Genomic DNA, 22039 nt, shown 5'->3' with positions numbered 1-22039 from the left:
CAGTTTTATATGACACTCGCGTACCATTGTAGTGACGTCGGGCGAAATCTGTTAGTTGATCGCAAGCTACTTCTTCACTATATCTACACTACGACAGTCTCCGCGAGCCACCTAATGATGTGTCGAAGAAAGTACTTTACATACAGCTGCCACTTCCCTCCTTTTCCTGTCCCATCCGCGTATGGTTCGCGGGAAGAACGATTGCTGGTTCGAATCTCTCTAATTTTACCTTCATGGTCTTTTGACGAGATGTACGTAGTAAGAAGCAATATATTGGTTGATTCTTCTGGAAACTTACGCTCTATATGTCCTTGAGGCATGAATGCCGCAGGGAAAGATCGTTGGAGTTACAGTATTTCCACTGATATGAAGACACTACGAAAGTATGTCAAAAGGAACTGCAGCTCCTTCCTTCTTCAACGTCCATTACCGATAAGCACAGGAACTTCAGCTTTGAGACTCTTACGTCAATGTAGTTGTTAATCATATTTCCTAATTTGTTTTCAAAATGTAGGTGTAGTTCTATGCTAGATGACGATTAAGACCTGACAATTAAAACTATCCGATAACAATCGCTATCTCACCCTACCTTACTATTCTGAATGATTTACAACCTTGTTTGCCGTCATACGTCTTTGAATACCTGCGAAAAATTATTTAGCCTCATTATTTTCATTATTGCAGTGGAGACGTATCTATTTCAACTTAATTTATGGAGTGAAATCTGAGATCAGAATGTTGTGAAGCTTAGTTTCCGCTCCTGCGGAAAAGGTGCGGTAGGAACCGTGGAGTACGGCCACGTACATCTCACATTTACAGGGACAGAGCTAGAATTCACCAGCGGTTATTATTGGAATAAACTATTTCTCAAGTCGATCATCTATTTTGCTCAAATCAAGATATATTTTGCAGGTGTTTGTTTCCGACATGATTACTGAAATGAATATTTTATAAATAAATAATGAAATTAATATTTATAAAGAGGTCTTCTCCGTTAACGAAGATTGCCCTTAAAACACGAATTAGCGGAAAGAAAATATCAAAACAGATTCACTGCAGACAAAACTAAAACTGGAATGGGGACTACTGATCATAACTACTCCTTCCGACTAGTCAAGCACGTTCAGCTTGTTATTCAGAAATCGAACACATGGTCATTATCAAACATACATTCCGTAAACTTGGAAAACAGAGCAGTTAGTGGCGCTATAGCCGGCACATTTCGATACCAAATTTTAGTGCCTATGAATGATTACAGTATCCAGAAGCGCTAATAACGATTTGCGCACCATAGAAAAGAAGGTGTAATTGTGTGCAAAATGATATACTACGTTTGATGTCCTGAGCTACCTACATGATCCTGCGGCCGTTCCAGGCTGACAGTACGAGCTGTATAAAAGATTCGCGACATTGGCTGCTTGCTGTTATTGCTGTGCTGCTCACTTACGATGTAATTCTGCTTTCTGCCACAGCCTGTCCGGTTGCCCGCGTGCCGACCGGTCACAAATCCAGGCGCACTCACAAGAGCTGAAGTGCCCGACACCGGGGTGCGACGGCTCAGGTCATGCCACCGGTAACTACTCGTCGCACCGTTCGCTGTCGGGCTGCCCACGCGCCAACAAGCCCAAAAGCAAGCCGCGCGACGGTCAGGACTCCGAACCACTCAGGTGAGCACCAGAGCAGTTCTTTCACCCGCTACAACATCTTACAGGCCGAATACGGTACACTGACACATACTTCGCATAGCCGAACGCATGAATCACAAAAACAGCCAAGTTTGCCTTATAATCTTCAAGACTTCTCCGTCCATTCAATTTCCAATTATACTGCGCAACACAATTAAAGAAACACTCTTTCGAAACCTCTTAATTGTTTCCCATTGTGACCCAGAAGTTCTAAATTTGGCTGAAAGTTGCCTACAACCTTTCTCTGTAACGGAGCAAAAGCGTGGTGCCCTGCGACGTAATCCTCGGGCTCGTCGACGCTTCAGACAGCAAGGAGTCTACACACGTGAAAAAAATGCCAGAGCTCAGAGGTTCATGTATTGTGTAAAATGGGTTAATGATGTCACACTGGCACCAAATTTTGCCAGAATTCTGCCCAATGCCACCGTGGATATGTCACACAGTGGGAATATCGACGCACACACATCTCACCCCTCCTTTTGACACCTCCGCGATGTAGGCCACAACCACGACCCCCAGCGTTGTAACCATGCGGTTTTCATATGAGTGGCCGAGGAAACCATTTACACACACAGCCGCTCAGGATAGACACGTAAAAGCCTCAGGGGGTGGCATAAAGGTCGTCAGTGAAACCACCCCTTCACCTGAGGCATTGATTCCCACACATTTCGCAGCCGAAATCGACTGTTCAAAGTGCGATGGACTACAGGACGACATTATTGACAATTTCAATTTTTGACACTGATGACACCTCACTGACACTTCAACCTCTTTGCAAATACATCGAACCCAATGAAGATGCCGGCCGCGGTGGACGAGCGGTTCTAGGCGCTACAGTCTGGCACCGCGCGACCGCTACGGTCGCAGCTTCGAATCCTGCCTCGGGCATGGATGTGTGTGATGTCCTTAGGTTAGTGAGGTTTATGTAGTTCTAAGTTCTAGGGGACTGATGATCTCAGATGTTAAGTTCCATAGTGCTCACAGCCATTTGAACCATTTTTTTGTGAAGGACCTGGAAATGCCGTGTACTCGTGTGAGGCCGTATTAGCAACACTTAGAAGAACTTAAAAGGGCCTCGTCGTGGTCTCCATTCGGTCGGTTCACGTAATACCAACATTTATGAGGCATACAGATGCGACACTGTCACGATGGAGGACTGCGTGGGTATGTCGTCGTCAAAGTTGCAGCAGAACACGTCTGATCACCACAAGGGAGGATCGCCATGTTATACACCACAAATATCACTACCACTTCACATTAGCGCTCGACATCCGAGAATAATAATGCACGCCCTGCAACATTCTGTATAATCCTGCGCCATTGGCCAGAGAAGACTAAAGAATTATCGTCCCATCTGTTGGCTGCAGGCATCACCAAAACTCAAACGGCTGCATTTGGAGCCGTGCCATGGCCAGAAAACATGAACTGTTGATGAATGCCATCGCACTGTGTTTAGCGATGATTAGCCGTTCTGCACTGCCCTATATGACCATCGTCGGCGGGTATGGTGCCGAGCTGCAGAAGCATAGCGGTGTTCTTCAGGGCGTCATGGTGTTGGGAAGTCATCGGGTATGACTTCAAATCACGTCTCGTACTGTTAGAGGCAACTCTGACGACACAACGGCACGCCACGGGTACACTGTATCTTCATGTGTTACCTCTCATGCGACAGCATCGTTGTGCTATTTTTCAACAGGACAACGCTCGTCCACACATGGCATATGTGTCTATGAACTGTCTACATCTTATGGAGGTACCTCCATGGCCAACAAGATCCACAGATCTGACCCCGAAGTAAGATGTGTGGGACCAGCTCGGACATAAACACTGTCTCAATGCCAGTACCCAGGATATTAAGAACGAGTTACAACAGTTGTGAGCGAGCTAGTGAAAATGGCTCTAAGCACTATGGGACTTAACATCTGAGGTCATCAGTCCCCTAGACTCATGCCCGCATCTCGTGGTCGTGCGGTAGCGTTCTCGCTTCCCACGCCCGGGTTCCCGGGTTCGATTCCCGGCGGGGTCAGGGATTTTCTCTGCCTCGTGATGGCTGGGTGTTTGTGTGATGTCCTTAGGTTAGTTAGGTTTAAGTAGTTCTAAGTTCTAGGGGACTGATGACCATAGATGTTAAGTCCCATAGTGCTCAGAGCCATTTGAACCATCCCCTAGACTTAGAACTGCTTAAACCTAACTAACCTAAGGACATCACACACATCCATGCCCGAGGCAGGATTCGAACCTGCGACCGCAGCAGCAGCAGCGCGGTTCCCGTCTGAAGCGCCTAGAACCGCTCGGCCACAGAGGCCGGCAGCGAGCTAGTGCGTCTCAGGAGACGACGCCAACGGTTTTATGACACCTTTACCAAACGAATCAGTGCATTCATCCAGGCCATAGGGGATGCAACGTCAGTGAGGAAAGTGGGCTCATGCTGTAATGTTCTTTGTGAATTTGACTCGATTTTCAAATCAGGGCTATAACAACACATCTCCTCTCAACCTGTGAGGGTTCATTTCGTTTCCGTCTCCCTTTTTGGATGTTTCATTTTTTTACTCAGGTAGCGGTGTGAGTGTGTGTGTGTGTGTGTGTGTGTGTGTGTTTTTTATGTTTCACTTCAAGAATTTATTTATTGTTATTGAGAAATAATCCATATAGTCGACTGCAGATAACAAATAAATTTCTAATGGACACAGTTATTGACTTCTGTTACTAACCGAAAACTTACAGACGATTTTTATCATGCTAATAACTTTGTAAGGGAATGCCAGATTAATCTTACTTGCGATGTGATCCTCATAAGGCGTAATTTCCCGTAAATGCAAAGTCAGTAGGTGACATAAAATCGTCGACTCATGAAAATGTGTTCGGTTAATCGGCTATATTGGGACTATTTAAAGAGTTCTCGTGTGGTATCGCTCTGTTACCAAATTAATGTTCGTGTTTCTAATTATGTATTTGCAAGAACCTGCATAATACTCTCATAATTAATACGATGCAGTTTAACGAATCTGTTACTTTCTAGAATGAACTTTCACTCTACAGTGGAGTGTGCGCTAATCTAAGACTTGCTGCAAGTGTGTGCAGGGCCGGGATTCAAAACTTGGACCTTTGCCTTTCGCGGACTAGTTCTCTGCCGATTGAGCTATCCAAGCACGACTCACGACCCACCCTGATATATTTAGTTTCACCAGTAGCTCGTGTTCTACCTTCCAAATTTCCACGAAAGCTCTCCAGCATTCCGATCTCGATACTGCTTTGAGATGCATGTTAAGGAATATCATTCTACAATATAATGTGGAAGGAGTTGCTAACTCGGCTGAATCAGTGTCGAAACAGATTTATCGATTTCTGCTGTATCAGTGTAGTTCAAAACCTTTTCTTTTTTTGTCTAGAACCTTACAGCTCTCTGGTGGGCGACAAGAGATTGTGACGTAACAATAAGAAGACACGATGGTTTTTTTCAGTGCCGTTGTTGTTTACTAGTTTGTTTGGCTATGTATGTGTGTGTGTGTGTGTGTGTGTGTGTGTGTGTGTGTGTGTGTGTGTGTGAGAGAGAGAGAGAGAGAGAGAGAGAGAGAGAGAGAGAGGTCATGTAAGTGATATGTCAAGTGATCCTTGTATTAATCGAGTGCCGCTGTGTGTCCAGTTTTAACAGAGGTCAGAGCTTACTGGAGACGACCCCTTCATGAAACAATTGAAAACGTCTGTTTTTAGGATGCCACATGGAATATAAATCAGATATCAATTACCTGCATTGGACAGGTATGCTTATTTTTAGTTACATAGGAGTTACAGTTATCGCACCTCTAACGTGGAAGCTGTGCATGAGTGAGTCTCTACCCCTAATGGCAGCTGTAGTTCTTTCTGGCCATTACCAGTCCGACTTTGGCTGAGGAGAAACTGTTTCAGGCAATGGAAACGAAATACAAAAAAGGGAAAAAATCTCTTCTTTGGTTTTTCAGTGTCAGTTTTCGTTGTATGGCAGGTAGTGTGCTGCTGCTTTCTTTTCGCTCCCCCTGGAGCTGCTATCGCAGGGGTCGGAAGGACGGCGTCATGCACGCGCGAGATGCCAATTTCCTCGAGATGCGTGTAGATGCGGGCGCGGCCGAGAGGGGCGCTGCCTCTTTATCAGGCTGGACCCGCTTGTCAGCCGACCGCCCGCAGCGCCCGTTGTCCCTGCGTCAGCGCGGCCTCAAGTTCATTGTATCTGCGGCCGGCCGCACGGCTGGACAATCGCACTGAGCCTCTCTCCTCTCTGTTCTGTTCTGTGCGTATGTAAGAGTTGCGCGGCCGGCGACAGGGACAAAGGCGCGCGCCTGCCATTGTGCTAGCTACAAAGCGACTGCTTGTGTGTTGCCGCAGGTGCCCCATCCCCGGCTGCGACGGCTCCGGACACGCCACCGGCAAGTTCCTGTCGCACAGGAGGTAAGTGGTCAGCAAGAGCAGCGGCTACGTGGTAGGCTGGCAGTCTGCGGAGCAACAGCAGCCGGATCCGAGGAACCATTCCGTCCGCATAGAGGCCGTCTGGCACTTTACTTGGTAGTAAAATTAATTAGAAAGGAGGTATGAATATCACCATCCGGCTCCAGATTTCCTCAGCCGCATTTCAACAAGAATAACATCCAGTAAGAGAGCATTATGTTCTTGAATTTCCAAAGAGTAATATCAGGCTAGTCTGTTTCGAATTTACTGGTTACTTTATATTCCATCTACAATAGTCTAACAAACAAGACCACTTTTAAGTGTATCTTCCAACCCTTTGCCTAGACTTATTTTGGACAGTACTTCTAATTTTTTTCAGATGCGTGATACAAAACTATGTGAAGGCAGATAGTCACAGAATAGCACTTTCACAATAAGCTATAATGGAGTCACAAGTCACAGAATAGCACTTTCACAATAAGCTATAATGGAGTCACAAGTCACAGAATAGCACTTTCACAATAAGCTATAATGGAGTCACAAGTCACAGAATAGCACTTTCACAATAAGCTATAATGGAGTCACAAGTCACAGAATAGCACTTTCACAATAAGCTATAATGGAGTAACGCTGTTTTCTTCAAAACCGAGTTACAAGTTGTGTTTAATAAGCAATATTGCCGAAAGTACTGATAAAGTTGTCATTATACTATACTTTCCATTGTAGATATACAGATATGCTGTATAGTGCAAAGCAGAATATCTAACGTCATTGCACAAATTGTGCTTCCACTTTTCTGTCTTTTTGTCGATATAATTATAGACACTTATTATTATAAAACGCTGCTAAAGCAAAACGTACTGCATACGTTCAGGATAATCGGTAACACCAACAAACTTTAAGTAATAAAAGGTAACAGACACCTTCATTCACAAGTAAATTAGAATACACTATTTAGCAGTAGCTTATCTAAGAAAATGGAATTTACCTGAATTGTGTATGAAGTAAGGGTCTTCGCATGAGTATAAAATAAACTCGACAGTGCTGAACTGACGCTTCACTAATGACCCCGTTGTTGAAGGGATTTATTCCAGTCCACCTTCATCCGGCCACGCTCATTTCCGCACTGAAATAAAAGACTAAATTATTCAGAGAGAAAGGTGAACGATACTCTAAACACCAATGAACACTATTCACTACATCAGCCAAAGTCATACTGTGCAATAATATTTTATGTTGACTTCTTTTGGCTTTTCTCTTCAAATGAAAATTTACTGATCGATGTATCGCGAAACGGAACGAAACAGTGCTAGAAAATTTCTATCTCCGGGTACACGGGTAGGTGCTGCGTTTCAAATTATCATTTCCGTGTAATCTGTACTTCAGAAACCACGGAATAGATGCGTGCCCCAACAGTTTCGTACTTACGTTTTTGGCTCCTTTCAAATTTAATCTGTAAATTGGCAATGGGAATAAGTGCTGCTTTATGCCTTCATAAATCTTTTAGTCTCTCTTCAGTCTTAAGCATGTTTACACGAATAACACGATATAGCGAGTAAAATGCTTGCACCATCTCCTGCGAGTCTTAGTGCCTCGAAATTATCCCCGCAGAATGTCGCCGTAGTGTTTTAAATATTCCGACTGTCTACAAATTCAACAGTTCTTGCAGTATCATCCCTATGTCGAGGTGCCTTACGTTAGAGTATTGGTCGTCAATTTGGAAGTTGTCGTCCAGTTGGAGGCGTTTTCACTCCTCGAGGGGCGATAGAAGCAAAAGAGGCGTGTTGGGGCACTACAACGACACGGGGGCTTTTTTAGATTGTCAGTCACTTCAAAAATGAGATCAGAACAACTTATCAAAAGTATAAATACCAAAATGACATAAAATACAATTTTGTTTTGCAAGAATATTTTAACTTCCAAAAGCTGCATTGATATCGGCAAGTGTAATAAACGTCTAAGAGTCAACACGTGGGCATGAATACAAAAAGCTTCAAGAGAAATGTAGGAACCGAGTCAGCATGGGCCAGCAGCAACGGAGCGTCAATATGGAGACTGGTGAAGCTGCTTGTATGTCTTTGTATGAAGCGATTGTATTCCGTTCAGCACAGTGAAAGTATGTCGTGTATAATCAGTGGCATAACCAGTTTTCTCTGAATAGCTAAGAAAAATAATTGCCGCCAATATTCAAATGAGTTCTTTAAATATGAATTCCTTCCCTTGCCTCTTGTGCCACATTTATGAAAAGACATTTGCAAATGAAGCTATGAAGCCTCATAGACTGAGTGATCATCTTGGACAATTGTATCCTAAAAAAACGATTAAGTCTCTTTTATTTTTCCAAGCTTTAAAATTACAGTTCGAGAAAAAAAAATAGTGTTGGCAAATCACACGGATAACGTACTGCCGGCCGAAGTGGCCGTGCGGTTAAAGGCACTGCAGTCTGGAACCGCAAGACCGCTACGGTCGCAGGTTCGAATCCTGCCTCAGGCATGGATGTTTGTGATGTCCTTAGGTTAGTTAGGTTTAACTAGTTCTAAGTTCTAGGGGACTAATGACCTCAGCAGTTGAGTCCCATAGTGCTCAGAGCCATTTGAACCATTTTTTGATAACGTACTCTCAGCGCATATTATGGTCTCCTTGCCTCCTAAAACGCCTTTTTATTGATAGTGAAATCTGGGAAATCGCAGCTATTGGGAAAACATAATTAATGTTCATCTGTTAAAAATATCAAATTTTACAAAATATATTGAATATTATGAAATCTACGGCCTGAATTTTAAAAAGTGCTAAAATCATTGAAAATATTTTTGGTTGTCTTTTTTGCTTTTAGTCCTCGTTTTACAGCAGTTGCTGTTATAAAAGTAATTAAGGTTATATACGCCTTTTGCGACTGTAACATAGTCTTATTTAGACCAAACGCGTTTCGCTCTATTTCGAAGCATTATCAGTGGTCAGTGATTGGTAGGAATTAAAAAATCTGACCACTGAAGATGCTCTGAAATAAAGCGAACGGCTAATGGTCTACATAAGACCTTCATAATAGTCACAAAAGACAGTTTACAACCTATATTAATCGTATATTTTTCAACATGGGTAAATTTAAGTTATCTTAATAAAAAGTTATTACGCACAGAATATTTCCTATTTCTCAAGGTAGGGTTTTGTTACGGCACTACTTCGTACATGGTACGGCTGGTATACAAAGTAAACACTGACTGCTTTAAAACTAGGAAGACGTGCCGACGGTGGTTAGTGAGGGCGAAACAGTGCTAGCGCTGGCCGCCATTCCAGGCAACAACGGTGCGCAAGTTGATAAACGTATAACCTTCATCTCATAACCTTTATCTTCATAAAATGCTTCCATTAAACCATAATCTAATATACGTTTACTTACAAAGAGAACTAATAGGTTCATCAGACCCATATCGCGTCACTTGAGTACCATTACCTATCTTAATGCCTGTTGCGTGTTCCAAATTATATTACTGATTATAACTGAATAATGCAGAACTTGCTCCCCAGTTTCCTTTTTTTATATATAAGTACTAGCTGAGCATCCAGCGTTGCCTAGGTGCATTTACTCCATTCTTCTGTTAATCCATCTCCTCCTTCCCCTTCTCCCCATCACCTAGTCCCCCCTCCCCCTAACCAATATTTCTCTATCTCCTTCTACCCTACTCCATGTCCATCTACTCCTACCCCTCTTTCTGTCCATTTGCTCCTCCTCCTCCTCCTCCTTTTCTTCCTCCTCGTCCTCCTCTCTATGTCCGACATTTCCATCCCCCTCTAAGTACATCTCCTCATTACCCCTCTGATTTCACCTCCTCACCCCCTCCTCTAAGTCAAGCTCCACTTCTCTCCTCCCTCTAACCACCTTCTCCTTCCCCTCTCTTTGTCACTCTCCTCATTCCCCACTCTCTGTCCATCTCCTCCTCCTCTCTATCCGTCCATCTCATGCTCTTCCCTTCCTCTCTACATTTCCTCTGCCCCTGTCTGTCACCGCCTCCCCTCAACTGTATCCATCTCCTCCTAACCCTCTTTCTGTCCACTTCTCGTACCCACCTTCTCTCACCATCAGCAAGTTATCACATCCACCCCAATAGCAGGCTGATGGTTCTTACCACACCAGTGTTTCTTTACAAATAGTAAGTAATATGTGTACAGAGTCTGGATGAAAATTGATCCAGGAGCGTACGTGGACCCTTCTACCCATAGATTTGGCAGAGTATGCACATGTCACGTATCTTTCACAGATATTTAGCTCACGCACACATATTTGTACACATATTTCATCTGTATCTGTAGTGAATTTCGCCCCGCAGTTTCGTTTTCACGCAGCTCAAACTTTAAGACGGCTTATCTTTTGAAATACGTGTCATATCGTGATATATGTTTGCAGCTACATTCACTTTTATGTGTGAATATTGTCTGAGAAGTGCGTTGCGAATAGATTTAGTAAAAAAGCAGTAATAAATTTAAACATGATGCTGCAGTTTTCCAGGCATCTCAGTGTTTACGATGTCATATCTCCTGAACTATGTGTTGTACAATAATATAATTTTGCAGCTACATTCAGTGGTATATGTGAATATTGTCTGCAAAATGTGGCGTGGATACAGTTGGTAGTATAGAAGTAATCAATTAAAACTTCATGCCTAATGTGGCAGTTTTCCGCATGAAGAGCGAAAACGTAGTACGCTAAAACTTTTTTTTCTTTCATCATTTTGTGGGGGTTGTCAGAGCAAAAAAAGATTTGTAAAGGTTTGAAATTGTGTAAACTTCCTTAAAAGTCAGTAAGTGCTCTCATTCTCAAACAATGGATGAATAAAGTCTGGTTTTCACGCACGTCTTTTTCACCTCCACCCCCATTCTTTGATACGTGCGTGTACTTAACATGACCCTCCTCCAGGGCAATATTCACACATGGAACATTCACCCCTGTGCTGATCAGAAGCGCAGCATATCAAGAGAGCTAGTCAGGATACCTACGGACATGCTTCGTTCTGCGATGTGCATAATGCAATCCTGCGCTTTCAGACTCATCTGGACACAGATGGACGCCATATTGAGCCCCTTTCGTGACCAGTAATGGTACCGGTATGTAATGGTATGACGTACCGTAGCAGCGTAGTGTTTCATTTGTACCGATTCTGCATTATTTCTCTTCCCCATGTCATTGACAGTTATGCAATCCAGTTTGGTACTCGTACGGTAGTTAGTTTTCGTGTTGTAACGTGTTAAATAGGGAAAGTTTAATTATAACCACATGATACGTTTGGTTTCACAAGATACCTCGGAAATTTCATCATTTAATGGGACGTTTTCATTTTATGTTCCCATCAACATGCTTCATACTTAAGCCCACATTAAATCAGCGTATTCTTCTGTCGAAAACATGAAACACAGCAAAATAAAACTAGCATACTTGCTTACAAGCAGCGAAGTGTACAATATGGATATCGAACTTGCGAACTTGGTGAAAACTGCTATGCAGATGAGTCGAAACCAAGCATTTCCACGTCACTTTTGCGATAAATGTTGCATGACCGTCAAATTTTTACCTGACCCCCACTTTTCATATCATGCATTTTTTCTGAAATGTTGTATACCGATTTATCGTTGCAGTACATCTTCTTTCAAGTAAAAGCATGAAAATTAATTACGAACGAAGAGATTCTCAAGCACATTACAATTGCTGTTTAGAACAATGTGACTAATTTAGCATGACTGTGGCCTGTTCCATCCTCTATTCTTGACCAAGCTCAGCTAGAAGAGAAAAGAAATGGAATGCAAATCGATACTGAGACGTCGTAATCATGCTCAAGTTCAGATTCGAAAGCAGGGTCGTCAATGAAGAACAAAACTTGTCACTGAATGCACGTCTGTTATGAACGCCAACGTACTGGCAGAAAGTAACTGACCTCCTGGATGGAGTGTGCTGCTGTTTATACGCATATCGAATATTGGAGAATACACAAACATTACTGCGTTTGCCAGAAGATTAGTCATTGAACTTTTTCCTTTCTCGCCTCGGTACACACGCCGTCTTAACTGTCGACATTCATTGGCCTTAGCTGGTAGACACATAAACCAATTTTGCAAAGCTTTGGTAACGATCTAGGTAATATTTTTTGGAGTAACATCTCTCTTAAGGGGAAAATGTCGAACTAGTGTCTTTAGTTTGAACTCTGAAAAGTGTAAGGAAAAATAACACAAAATATCGGCCTGTGTATGTTAAAAAAATGTAAACCGAGGTAACATGTACTACTCGATATGATACGCTGTAATGAATCTGGTAATATGACGGTTGCTCCAGCTTTATAGGGAGCAAAACTAATAATATGACATCCGCACCAGTTCAGTACAGTCGTCGTCTAGCTAGCTCCTGACAAGCAATCCTTTACGGCGACATCAGCTTAGTATTTCGAAAGTGATAAGATACTGTGTTGGAATTGTCGGGGGTACTGTCTGAACAGCTCGAATACATCGAATTAAGCCTTCAGGTTTGCTTCATTCAACTTTTGGAAGAAAGGATATACATGACAGTTGCCACTCAGTCAACAGGCACTACAGTTGTTTTGTTTTTGAGATAACACATAGACAGCCGCACGCGTTAGCACTCCGCTTCCTGGTTACGGGGAGGCGTGCCGGCTCCAGATGTGAGCCACAGGGCTGATTAACGACTCGGGCCAGTGTGCCGGCCAGCCTATGTATTGCTTTTATGCACTTTTCCACATCCAACTACGTTTTAGACCGGGCTTATACCCATGTCCCGCTTCAGTTAAACGTTTCGCAAACACTTCACAAGCGCTCTAACATTTTCACGTAGGTTAACACAAGACGCACACAGATGGGGTACACAAATTACATCTCTGGTGGGTAAGGGGTGGCGAATGGAAGGACATCCAGCAACCCTCTACCAAAAACATTGCAAAATCCAAATTAACATATTTGACCCCGCACAGAACGGGACAGGAATAGGAAAAAGGAGGAGTTGCATATTTTGGGAAAGTAATGATTTTTTTTCAGACTTGATAGAGAATAAATAGTGTCTCAGATATACGATTATAACCTACCTACCGTCAGGAGGATAGTATTTCATGAAGAGAACAGCAAGAATAATATACTTGACGGCAAGGCGTTTTTAAAACAAAAAATGTTCATCCCCAGGAAGAAACATACCGTTAAGGGGAAAAAGTCAGTACTATGCGGTCTGAAATTTGAATGAAGTGGATCATCGTGATAGTTTTCCGGTAATTATTGCCTTCAGTGCGTGACTGCCAGCGTACTACGTTTGTGGCACAGATGTAATTAGTTTAGATACTTCCATTTAATATTGTAGTTTTATGTACAACCTTAGTATACCATTTCACGCACATCGATAGAGATAAATAAAATTAATGTTCAAAGCAAGAGTTAACTGACTGCTGCTTTATTTGCACTTTATGTTTGCATGTTTACTACCATAACCTTTCAACAACATACTCCACGGTGTGCGTAGCTTTTTACAGCTATCTTGGAAATATATTGTAGACAGTATCTAAAATATAATGGCACTAATGACATAGTTAAATACTCTTAATTATTATAGAAGAAGACAGACTAGCTGAACTAAGTTTGGTAAAGCTTCCTGTCATTGTTTTCCGTGCTATTAACAATTAGTTAATGTCTTAGAGACAAATACAACACCCCCTGAAATAAGTTATTAACACCCTTGGAAGTACTTCTTCATTCGTCATTCTGTCAGTCTTCTTCAATTTCAAAATTTTTCTCCGTGACCACATTTCGAAACTATCCAACCAGTTTTCCTCTTTCATTTTTGTTGTCCATGATTCGCTGCTATACAATAATACGTTCTCTGCGAAGCACTCAGGGAATCTCTTTCTTAATTCTACGGGAATTCTTTTTGCTATCAACTAACCTTTTAACTCGTTAAAAGTCTTTTATTAACAAATATTCTATTTTTTTTTCTTCATTAACTTCAATTTTCTGTCATCAAAATTCCTAAGTACCTAAAAGACATTACTTCTTACAAGGTCTTTCCTTCCAATGATATTTTGAAGAAATTTTCCTGTTTGTTGATTTTTATCAATTTTTGTTTTTTCTGTATTTACCCTCATTTCACACTCTTTTCCCACTTTTACGATTATCTTCGTCATAAATTGTTCTTTTTCAGACTTACCCAACACAACTTAGTCATCTGCATACTTAATTGTCTTTATCCTCTCTCGACCTCCTATTATGCCGTCTGGATTTTCTACTATTTTGTCTTTTAGTTTCTTAGCATAAATAATGAGAATCGCCGGTGACAAGAAACAACATTGCCTAACACTCACTTGTTTCCTCATCGCCAGTCATTATTAGATTTTCTGTCTTGTGTAGTCCATTTATCAGTCTTCTCACCTTCTAGTCTACACCAATATCCTTTAAGGTCTTCAGAGGTATGCTCCATTCCATTCCATTCTATTCTATTCAACGCCTTTTACCAGTCAACAAAACAATTGTACGTATTCATGTTAACTTCTAGCATTCTGAGTTCTATCAGCCTGAAACATACCTTTTCTGAATCCAAACTGATCCTCTCCCATGGTTTCCTCTATGTTTATCTGATCTTCTGAACAAGAGACATGGTCTTCGTAATTTGTCATATTTGAAATTAAGTGTCCTGTAGTGGTTTAATAAGTTTCGTCTGGATATTACTGTATTTCTCATGGTCTTTGGGGTTTAGATGTTATTTTATCACAGTCACTGCTTTCCTATTTCTAGGATCCTTAATGTTTCTCTTCACTTGACATCTCATATCGGTCCACAGTCCATTCTGTCATACTCCAATTCTTAATCTAATCTTAGTCGTGTGTGATCAGCTTGTGTGTCAAACATACTCCTTTCACACTTGTTTGGTCTCTTCTATGCACACTGTTTGCTGACTTTCCTTGCATCTTTGTTTGTTAAATACCGACCTGTTGTCTACACTGCTTCTGATTTACTTTACATTTACAGCTTCTCAACTTCATCACACTGAATTATCGTCTTCTTCCTATCTAGCTTTATCATTTAATCTTCCTAGCTCATTATTCAGTTTTCTACAATATTACTTACCACTTCTATAGCATGTTCATTCTTCCATTTTCTACGTTCATTCCTTTCCCTCCTTTTCTACTCCAGCCTTTTCTTCTAAAGTTTTCAGAATTTTATTTTTAATAATGTTCCTCTTCAACAGCTTGAGAGCAGGTCTTAAATCCTTCAGTGTTAAATTTAACCACTTATGAGTTTTTTTCCACTTACGAGGTTGTTTTTTTAATATGCTTCTGCTTTGTTAAACGTCTGCCGCCAGAAAGTTATGAGCTGTACCAGCCTCTGCTCAAGGGACGTTTATCGTCATTTTGAAACTGTTTATGAATCTGTTACTGGTTTTAGTAAAATGTAACACGAATACAGAACTGTTTCAGGAGGTATCCATGCACGTAGTCTTCGATAGTGGTTGTTAAAACAAGTATTTGTAATCCAGAGATCAGAGCAATCACAGAAGGCTTCTGGCTTTTCACTCCTGTTGCTTTATTTCCCAAATCCATATTCTTCAATTACATTATTCTATTTACCTTTCCCTGCTACCCTGTATCATTATAATCTTTACCCGACCCTTACCACTTTCTTCAGATTTCCGGTATTTGCTCATGGGTTTCATTTTTTTCTCTTCCTCTGTATTATATTTTTGCATGTAACCTTGAATGATCAAAATATCCACAGGGACGATCAGCATCTTCATTGCTATTACACTTCATCCAACAGTTTAACTTTCGTTATGTTCTCAATCAAATATATTAATCCAACACAATTTGTTTTTTCTCTCCTCTTTGAATGTTACTTTATAGTTTTCATGTTCAAGTTCTCCTTCCCAATGAGTGTTATACCTCTTCATTTCTCTTATTACAGTTTCTAGTTCACTTTGTCGATTCGTCGTTATTATATTCCATGTTTAAGTTCTCGATCCAGATTTTTTTCTCTACTTAGTATTATCTAAAACGCAATACTGATATTCGTAACGAATACTCGCCCAAAGATCCAAATGTCCTATATTATTCCACAATTCTTCTTCTCAAGACCTACCATGCTTGTGAGAGTCTTCCAGTGTAACAAATTCTCCATGTTGTGCTAAATTCTCTGCATGACTTAACCAACATAACGAACTCTTGATACCGAACACAGAAAAACCCGTAACTAAATTAAACGAAACACGCAACATGTAACTGCGACTGAAAACAATAAACACGATTTACGATAACATTTGAACACGAAATACACATGTAAAAAATACCTCAGTTGTCAAAAACATTTGTTAAAAATTTGTTATGTCATTTTCCCTGACGAAGGAGCAACAGCAAGAAGACACATTCAGATTGTTCGTGAACCTTAAAGTGTCAAACTAAGTTTTCTAAGATCGAATTTGCACAACTGAGAATTTGAGAAATACGGTTGTACTGCTACTAAGAGAATGAAATAATGAATTTGGACTTCCTGAAACCTAAGATAATTTTGCTAATGACGAAGCACATAAGCAGTAAGCTAAGTGTGTGCTATTGAAGATACTACATGTGGTAACATAATATGAGCTATGGAATGGGCAATATTGTAAATGACAACTGCTACTTCTAAACCATTTGGTTTCATAGTAATTAAATTTGTAATCAAATACCATTTTTTTACAAGTTAACTCTTGTTATTACTTTGTAGAAGCGAGCGCAAGTGATTCTTGATGCATGAATTGGGGCGATAAAACAGGGTGGCAACCCTCGTACTAGAGTTTAACAAATGGTTCTCTGTGTTATTTTACTTTTAAAGCTATCTTTCACGATCAGTTCTGTAAACTGAACAGTAACTCAAAGATCTTCAGTGGCTGGAAATCAGCATTGTTATGCGAGACTGGACTTCTAGCCGAATACTTTACAGCAGCTCCATAGTGCATCTTAAATTGCCTAATCAGAAAACGTGGATTCTGTCTGTTTCAGTGGCATCATATCTTCGTCCACTCGACAGCAGGCAGATCTGAGAAAAAAACATTCCTATAAACGGTACACCGAAAAGGTGTCACCATAGAAAAGCAACTGAACCAAAGTTACCCGTTTTGCTAATTGACAGGATCAGCAAATTGCTGAGCAGCTGAACGCAACAATAACGAGAAGCTGGTGTCAATGACATATGGGTGACAAGTAAGAAGGAAACACTTGCGCTCGATTTCGGCGTGCTGATGCGCGCCTGCAGACGCCATATGAGAGGCCGGGCGTCCCAGAAGAGAGACAGGGAGAAAGAGAGAGAGTGAGAGAGGAAAGAGGAGTGAGAAAATGTGAGAGAATGAATGGGAGGGGGAGGGAGGTGGGGATGTTGGTGTTGAGGAGGGACGCCGGCCGGCCGGTCGTCCGTTGCAGGATGTCGGGCTGTCCGATCGCGAAAAGCAACAAGCTGCTGGGCAGCCGCAGCTCGGCGGCGAAGCTCTCCGGCGGCTCCGGTCCCGGCAGCGGCGCCTGCGCCGCGCCTACCCCTCTGACTGCACTGTGCTGCCCGACGGGCCCCCCGACAGGGCCGGGCGCGGCGGACGGCAGCTGTGGGGTAGGCGCCGCTGCAGGGGCCGCCGCCGCCGGGGACTGGCTCGCCCAGCAGCCCGTGCCGTGGTGCTGAGGAGAGCCGCCGCGCCGAGGAAGCTCTCTTGAGGGACACCGGCCGGCCGTCTGTTGCAGCGCGTCGGGCTGCCCCATCGCCAACCGCAACAAGCTGCGCGTGCTCGAGTCTTCGTCCTCGTCGTCTGCAGCGGTGGCCGGCGTCTGCGGCGGAGGCGGCGGGGCGGCGGCGGCAGACCAACACAAGGCGGCAGCAGCCGCGGCGGCTGCCGCTGCTGCCGCAGCCGCCGCTGCCGCCGCCGCTGTCAAGTTCGAGGGCAGTGGTTCGTCCTCTTGCCCGGCCCCCGCCTACGACGGTCCCGGTCACACCGACGGTTCCTCCTTCCTCGCGCACCATCGAGCCACGCTGTCCAGCTGCCCCCTGACTGTTGCCGCCCCCGGAACGGGCACCCATCACCCGCCACCCCCCGTTCCAGCCCCGGGGACTGCGGCCGCTGCAGCAGCTGCTGCTGCAGTTGCCGCAGCCGCCGTTGCAGGACCACCGGCGCTCGTCAAGAAGGCACACAAGTTCACCGAGGAGCTGTACTCCAAGGCGCCTGCAGGTGGGACTGCCGTCTGCACATTCCTACTGTTGCATCATTTTCCTGAATTTATCCCCCTCACTTCAGTCTTTCCCTCAGAGACGAAAGTATATTTATGTTGCATCTTAGATTTGTATCTTCATTTTGGTTCTGGTAGCTGACACTCATTTTAAATTTCACCATCTTTAAAAATGTAAAATCCAGGTAACAGAACGTTCCAAACCCATTATTTTATGCTGATTCTACGACGATAGTACAGTTGTGGGGTCACTGTTTTTACTGGCATCGATATTAGACCTATCATGGCCGTGCGGAGTGGCCGCGCGGTTTGAGGCGCCACGTCACGGATTGCGCAGTCCTTCCGCCGGAGGTTCGAGTCCTCTCTCGAACATGGGTGTGTGTGTTGTTCTTAGCATAAGTTAGTTTAAGTAGTGTGTAAGTCTAGGGACCGACGACCTCAGCAGTTTGGTCCCTTAGGAATTCACACGCATTTAGATCTGTCATGAATGCAGAGCTGTAATTATTAAAAATATAAAATGCTATATGAAACAGTATAATAGCCCGTAGAATAAGAATGTATTTTATATTGTTAAAGGGAAATAAAAATTTTGATGGAACAATGGTGACAGATTTAGCCACGTGTGGTATTCTCCATATAAAGTTTCAGAACAATACAAGAGTAAGAACAAAAATCTAAGTATTTAAAATATCTAAGAGCAAAGGAAATTGGGATCAGTAACTAAATTTCAAGAAATCGCGAAAACAATTAAGAAATTGGGTAACTGACCGGCAGCAGTCCGTGAAGAAGTCAAAAGACTCACTCATAGAAGATATGAATGTATCATACGTATAATGAGAAAGCAAAGTTTATCCAAAGTGCGATACAATGAGATTCAGGAAAGCCTATATAAACGAAAGACATTGAGGTAAAGATAAAAATGTCGTTTGTTTAATCTACTCTGATGCATATTCTGCCCGTCTCTCTGTGGCACTATGTGTTGTCGCGTGGGTAGTAGATACTCAGTAGATACTCCTAAATGAGACTGTTTCTTGGATTGTGCGATAGTGCTTCAGTTGCGCCGATCGATGACTCCCTAAATATCGATCACATCAGTATCTACCGTGTCACAGTTTGGCATGCTGTCATCTCGTGTCTGATGCATCAACACAAAACTAAATGTATTCGCAGTTGTGAATGTGGGACCACCTGCAGCTATATAATGGAATGACAATAATGAAAATTTGTGCCGGACTGGGACTCGAACCTGGATTTTCCGCTTTAAGTAAGCGGTCGCCTTTAAGTGCTTCCGCTATCCGATCCAAGGTCACACGCAAACTTTCATATACCGTCGTCCATGTGTCGTACCACAGCCCATTAATTTTTCCCCGTACAGGGGAGACGTCACAATACAGGCCCTGCAATTTCGTATTAGTTTCCGCGTCAACAAATCGGTCCATAGCTATTTTATATTCCGCGTAATCGCAGCTGTTGAAAGGCATGATAGGAAGATCTCGGCTTATCAGCTGTGAGCAGAGTTGTTCTTAACATCGTACCTGTCACAGTTGCCCGGATGGATAACGCCAATCATACCAAATTTAGTTGTGCATTGAAACGACAAGATTTGAATCTAAACATGAGACATCAAATTACCGTTCGTTGACAATAGAACTGTCTACTGATGGTTTTAGTAAATGTACTGAATATATCATATTAAACCCTTAGAATCAAAGCTCCTCTATAAAATAATATGTACGAGTGATTCTGTGATAATGTTACAGACTTTCAAGGAATATGGAGAAGGGTAAATGTATCACTCTGAGGTACGGGACTCTGGTCTGGAAACGACCGACTCAAAATTATAAATGAAAATCTTTCTGGTACCTCAGACAGGGAAATAAATGTAAGAGTGTGGTGGTTGCTAAGAGTGTAGGTTAGGTAACTTTCAGAGGTGGCAGTAAGGGCCAAAACAAGAAAAACATTCCCAGTAAGAATGGGCTCTAAAATGCGTACCTTAAGAGCTGTGAGCGTTTTTTCAGCAGAAGAGATGTTTCACAGTAGCGAAGATGAACAAACGTTCATAGCCGTTAACTCACCACCCAAACAGGACTCGTAAGGACGAACGGTACCATTGACCACCGTGTCATCCTCTACAGATAGGTGTCACTGGATGCGGATATGGAGGGGCATGTGTTCAGACAGAACACCACTCCCGGCTGTTGTCATTTTTCGTGACCAGAGCCGCTACTTCTCAGTCAAGTAACTCCTCAATTGGCCTCACAAGGTCTGAGAGGACCCCGTCTGCCAACAGCGCTCGGCAGACCTGGGCTTTGAGCCATCTAAGTGTTAAAAATGGTTCAAATGGCTCTGAGCACTATGGGACTTAACATCTGAGGTCATCAGTCCCCTAGAACTTAGAACTACTTAAACCTAACTAACCTAAGGACATCACACACATCCATGCCCGAGGCAGGATTCGAACCTTCGACCGGAGCAGTCGCGCGGTTCCGGACTGAAGCGCCTAGAACCGCTCGGCCACCACGGCCGGCTTTCTAAGTGTTAGCCAAGCCCAACAGCGCTTAACGTTGATGATCTCATAGGAACCTGTGTTACCACTGCAGTAACGCCTTTGGCTCATAGCTATTAAAGTACGCATTTTAGAGCCCATGTTAACTAGACATATTTCTTGTTTTGATCCATACTACCACCTATGAAAGTTGCTTACATTCGTAGTGACAACGTTACTGGTACATGCATTCCACAAGCAGATGTACCAGAACGATTTTCTCTTACAACTTTCGACTCGATCATTTCCGGACCATAGTTCCTGTCCTCAAATTGATACATTTAATCTTCTCCATCTTCCCAGAAAATTTGTAACATCATGGAATCATCCCCTATACACGTCACATATCAATTTTTTTTTCACGAACTCGTTCAAAATCAGTTCATTTAAATATTCTCAGCTGACATATTTCGGCCCCTCACGTCTGCCTGTTGCACTATATTCTTTTGCCACGAAATCTCCTGCAAGGAAATTCATACTATACCATTCCATGAAGTTTCGGGATTGCAGTCGGATGACGTCAACATCTGCTACGATTTAGGCTGACAACCCTCCAACCATCTTAAGGTGAGTATTTTATACTAGAGATTACTATTTTTTTGTGCACGATGTTGTCCGAAGGCTGATCGTCTGTGACGATTTGTATTTCTGTAAGGAATGGTATGGTAAAAGGTATTCACATGTTATTTATTGCGTCACTCAGCTAGGGTTTGGGCGCTCAAATAGCCCTTGAACCTGCTGTCATCTGTTCTGTTTCCTCCTGTTGGATGGCTATGTGGGGTTAGTAACTAACCTAAGTCGTGGTAAGTTAGGGTTACTGAGGTTCGAACACTATTGACCTTGGTATCTGAGCCTTGGTGCGGGCTCAGCACTACCTGGGAATTCAGTTTATTGTACTATCACTCGATGGGTGTCTAGTTTGGCGAGTGTCCTTGTAACCTTGACTTGTACCTTCTCGGGGTTCATGGTGAACTTCACAGTTTCTCACTCACCAGTGAGCTCCTGTGATTCAACGTAATCATAGATTATGGTGCACTTGTAGATTCTTATAGCCTGACTCACATGTTGTTCCCTCGCGACGTTGAACCGTGTAGAGAAGAGGGGGTTCGGCCATAGCATGGTTAAGTTAGAGCTTCGTGAATGAGTTTAAGTTTTTGCTCTTCAGGGATGGGATT

General features: G+C 42.8%; 1 protein-coding gene across 1 annotated transcript in view; it reads left to right on the top strand.

Annotated features, from left to right (window-relative positions):
* Positions 1–22039, top strand: part of LOC124613988 (trithorax group protein osa-like) — a gene marked incomplete at its 5' end in the record, with an annotated part of 283482 nt that overhangs the window by 160169 nt on the left and 101274 nt on the right. Inside the window, 4 exons of the mRNA XM_047142819.1 lie at positions 1473–1667; positions 6045–6107; positions 17840–17919; positions 18004–18321. Coding sequence (XP_046998775.1) covers positions 1473–1667; positions 6045–6107; positions 17840–17919; positions 18004–18321 — 656 coding nt within the window. The remainder of the gene's footprint in view (positions 1–1472; positions 1668–6044; positions 6108–17839; positions 17920–18003; positions 18322–22039) is intronic.

Source organism: Schistocerca americana, chromosome 1 (assembly GCF_021461395.2).
Source record: "Schistocerca americana isolate TAMUIC-IGC-003095 chromosome 1, iqSchAmer2.1, whole genome shotgun sequence".
Lineage (NCBI taxonomy): Eukaryota > Metazoa > Arthropoda > Insecta > Orthoptera > Acrididae > Schistocerca > Schistocerca americana.
This window is presented reverse-complemented; position numbering and strand designations above follow the sequence as displayed.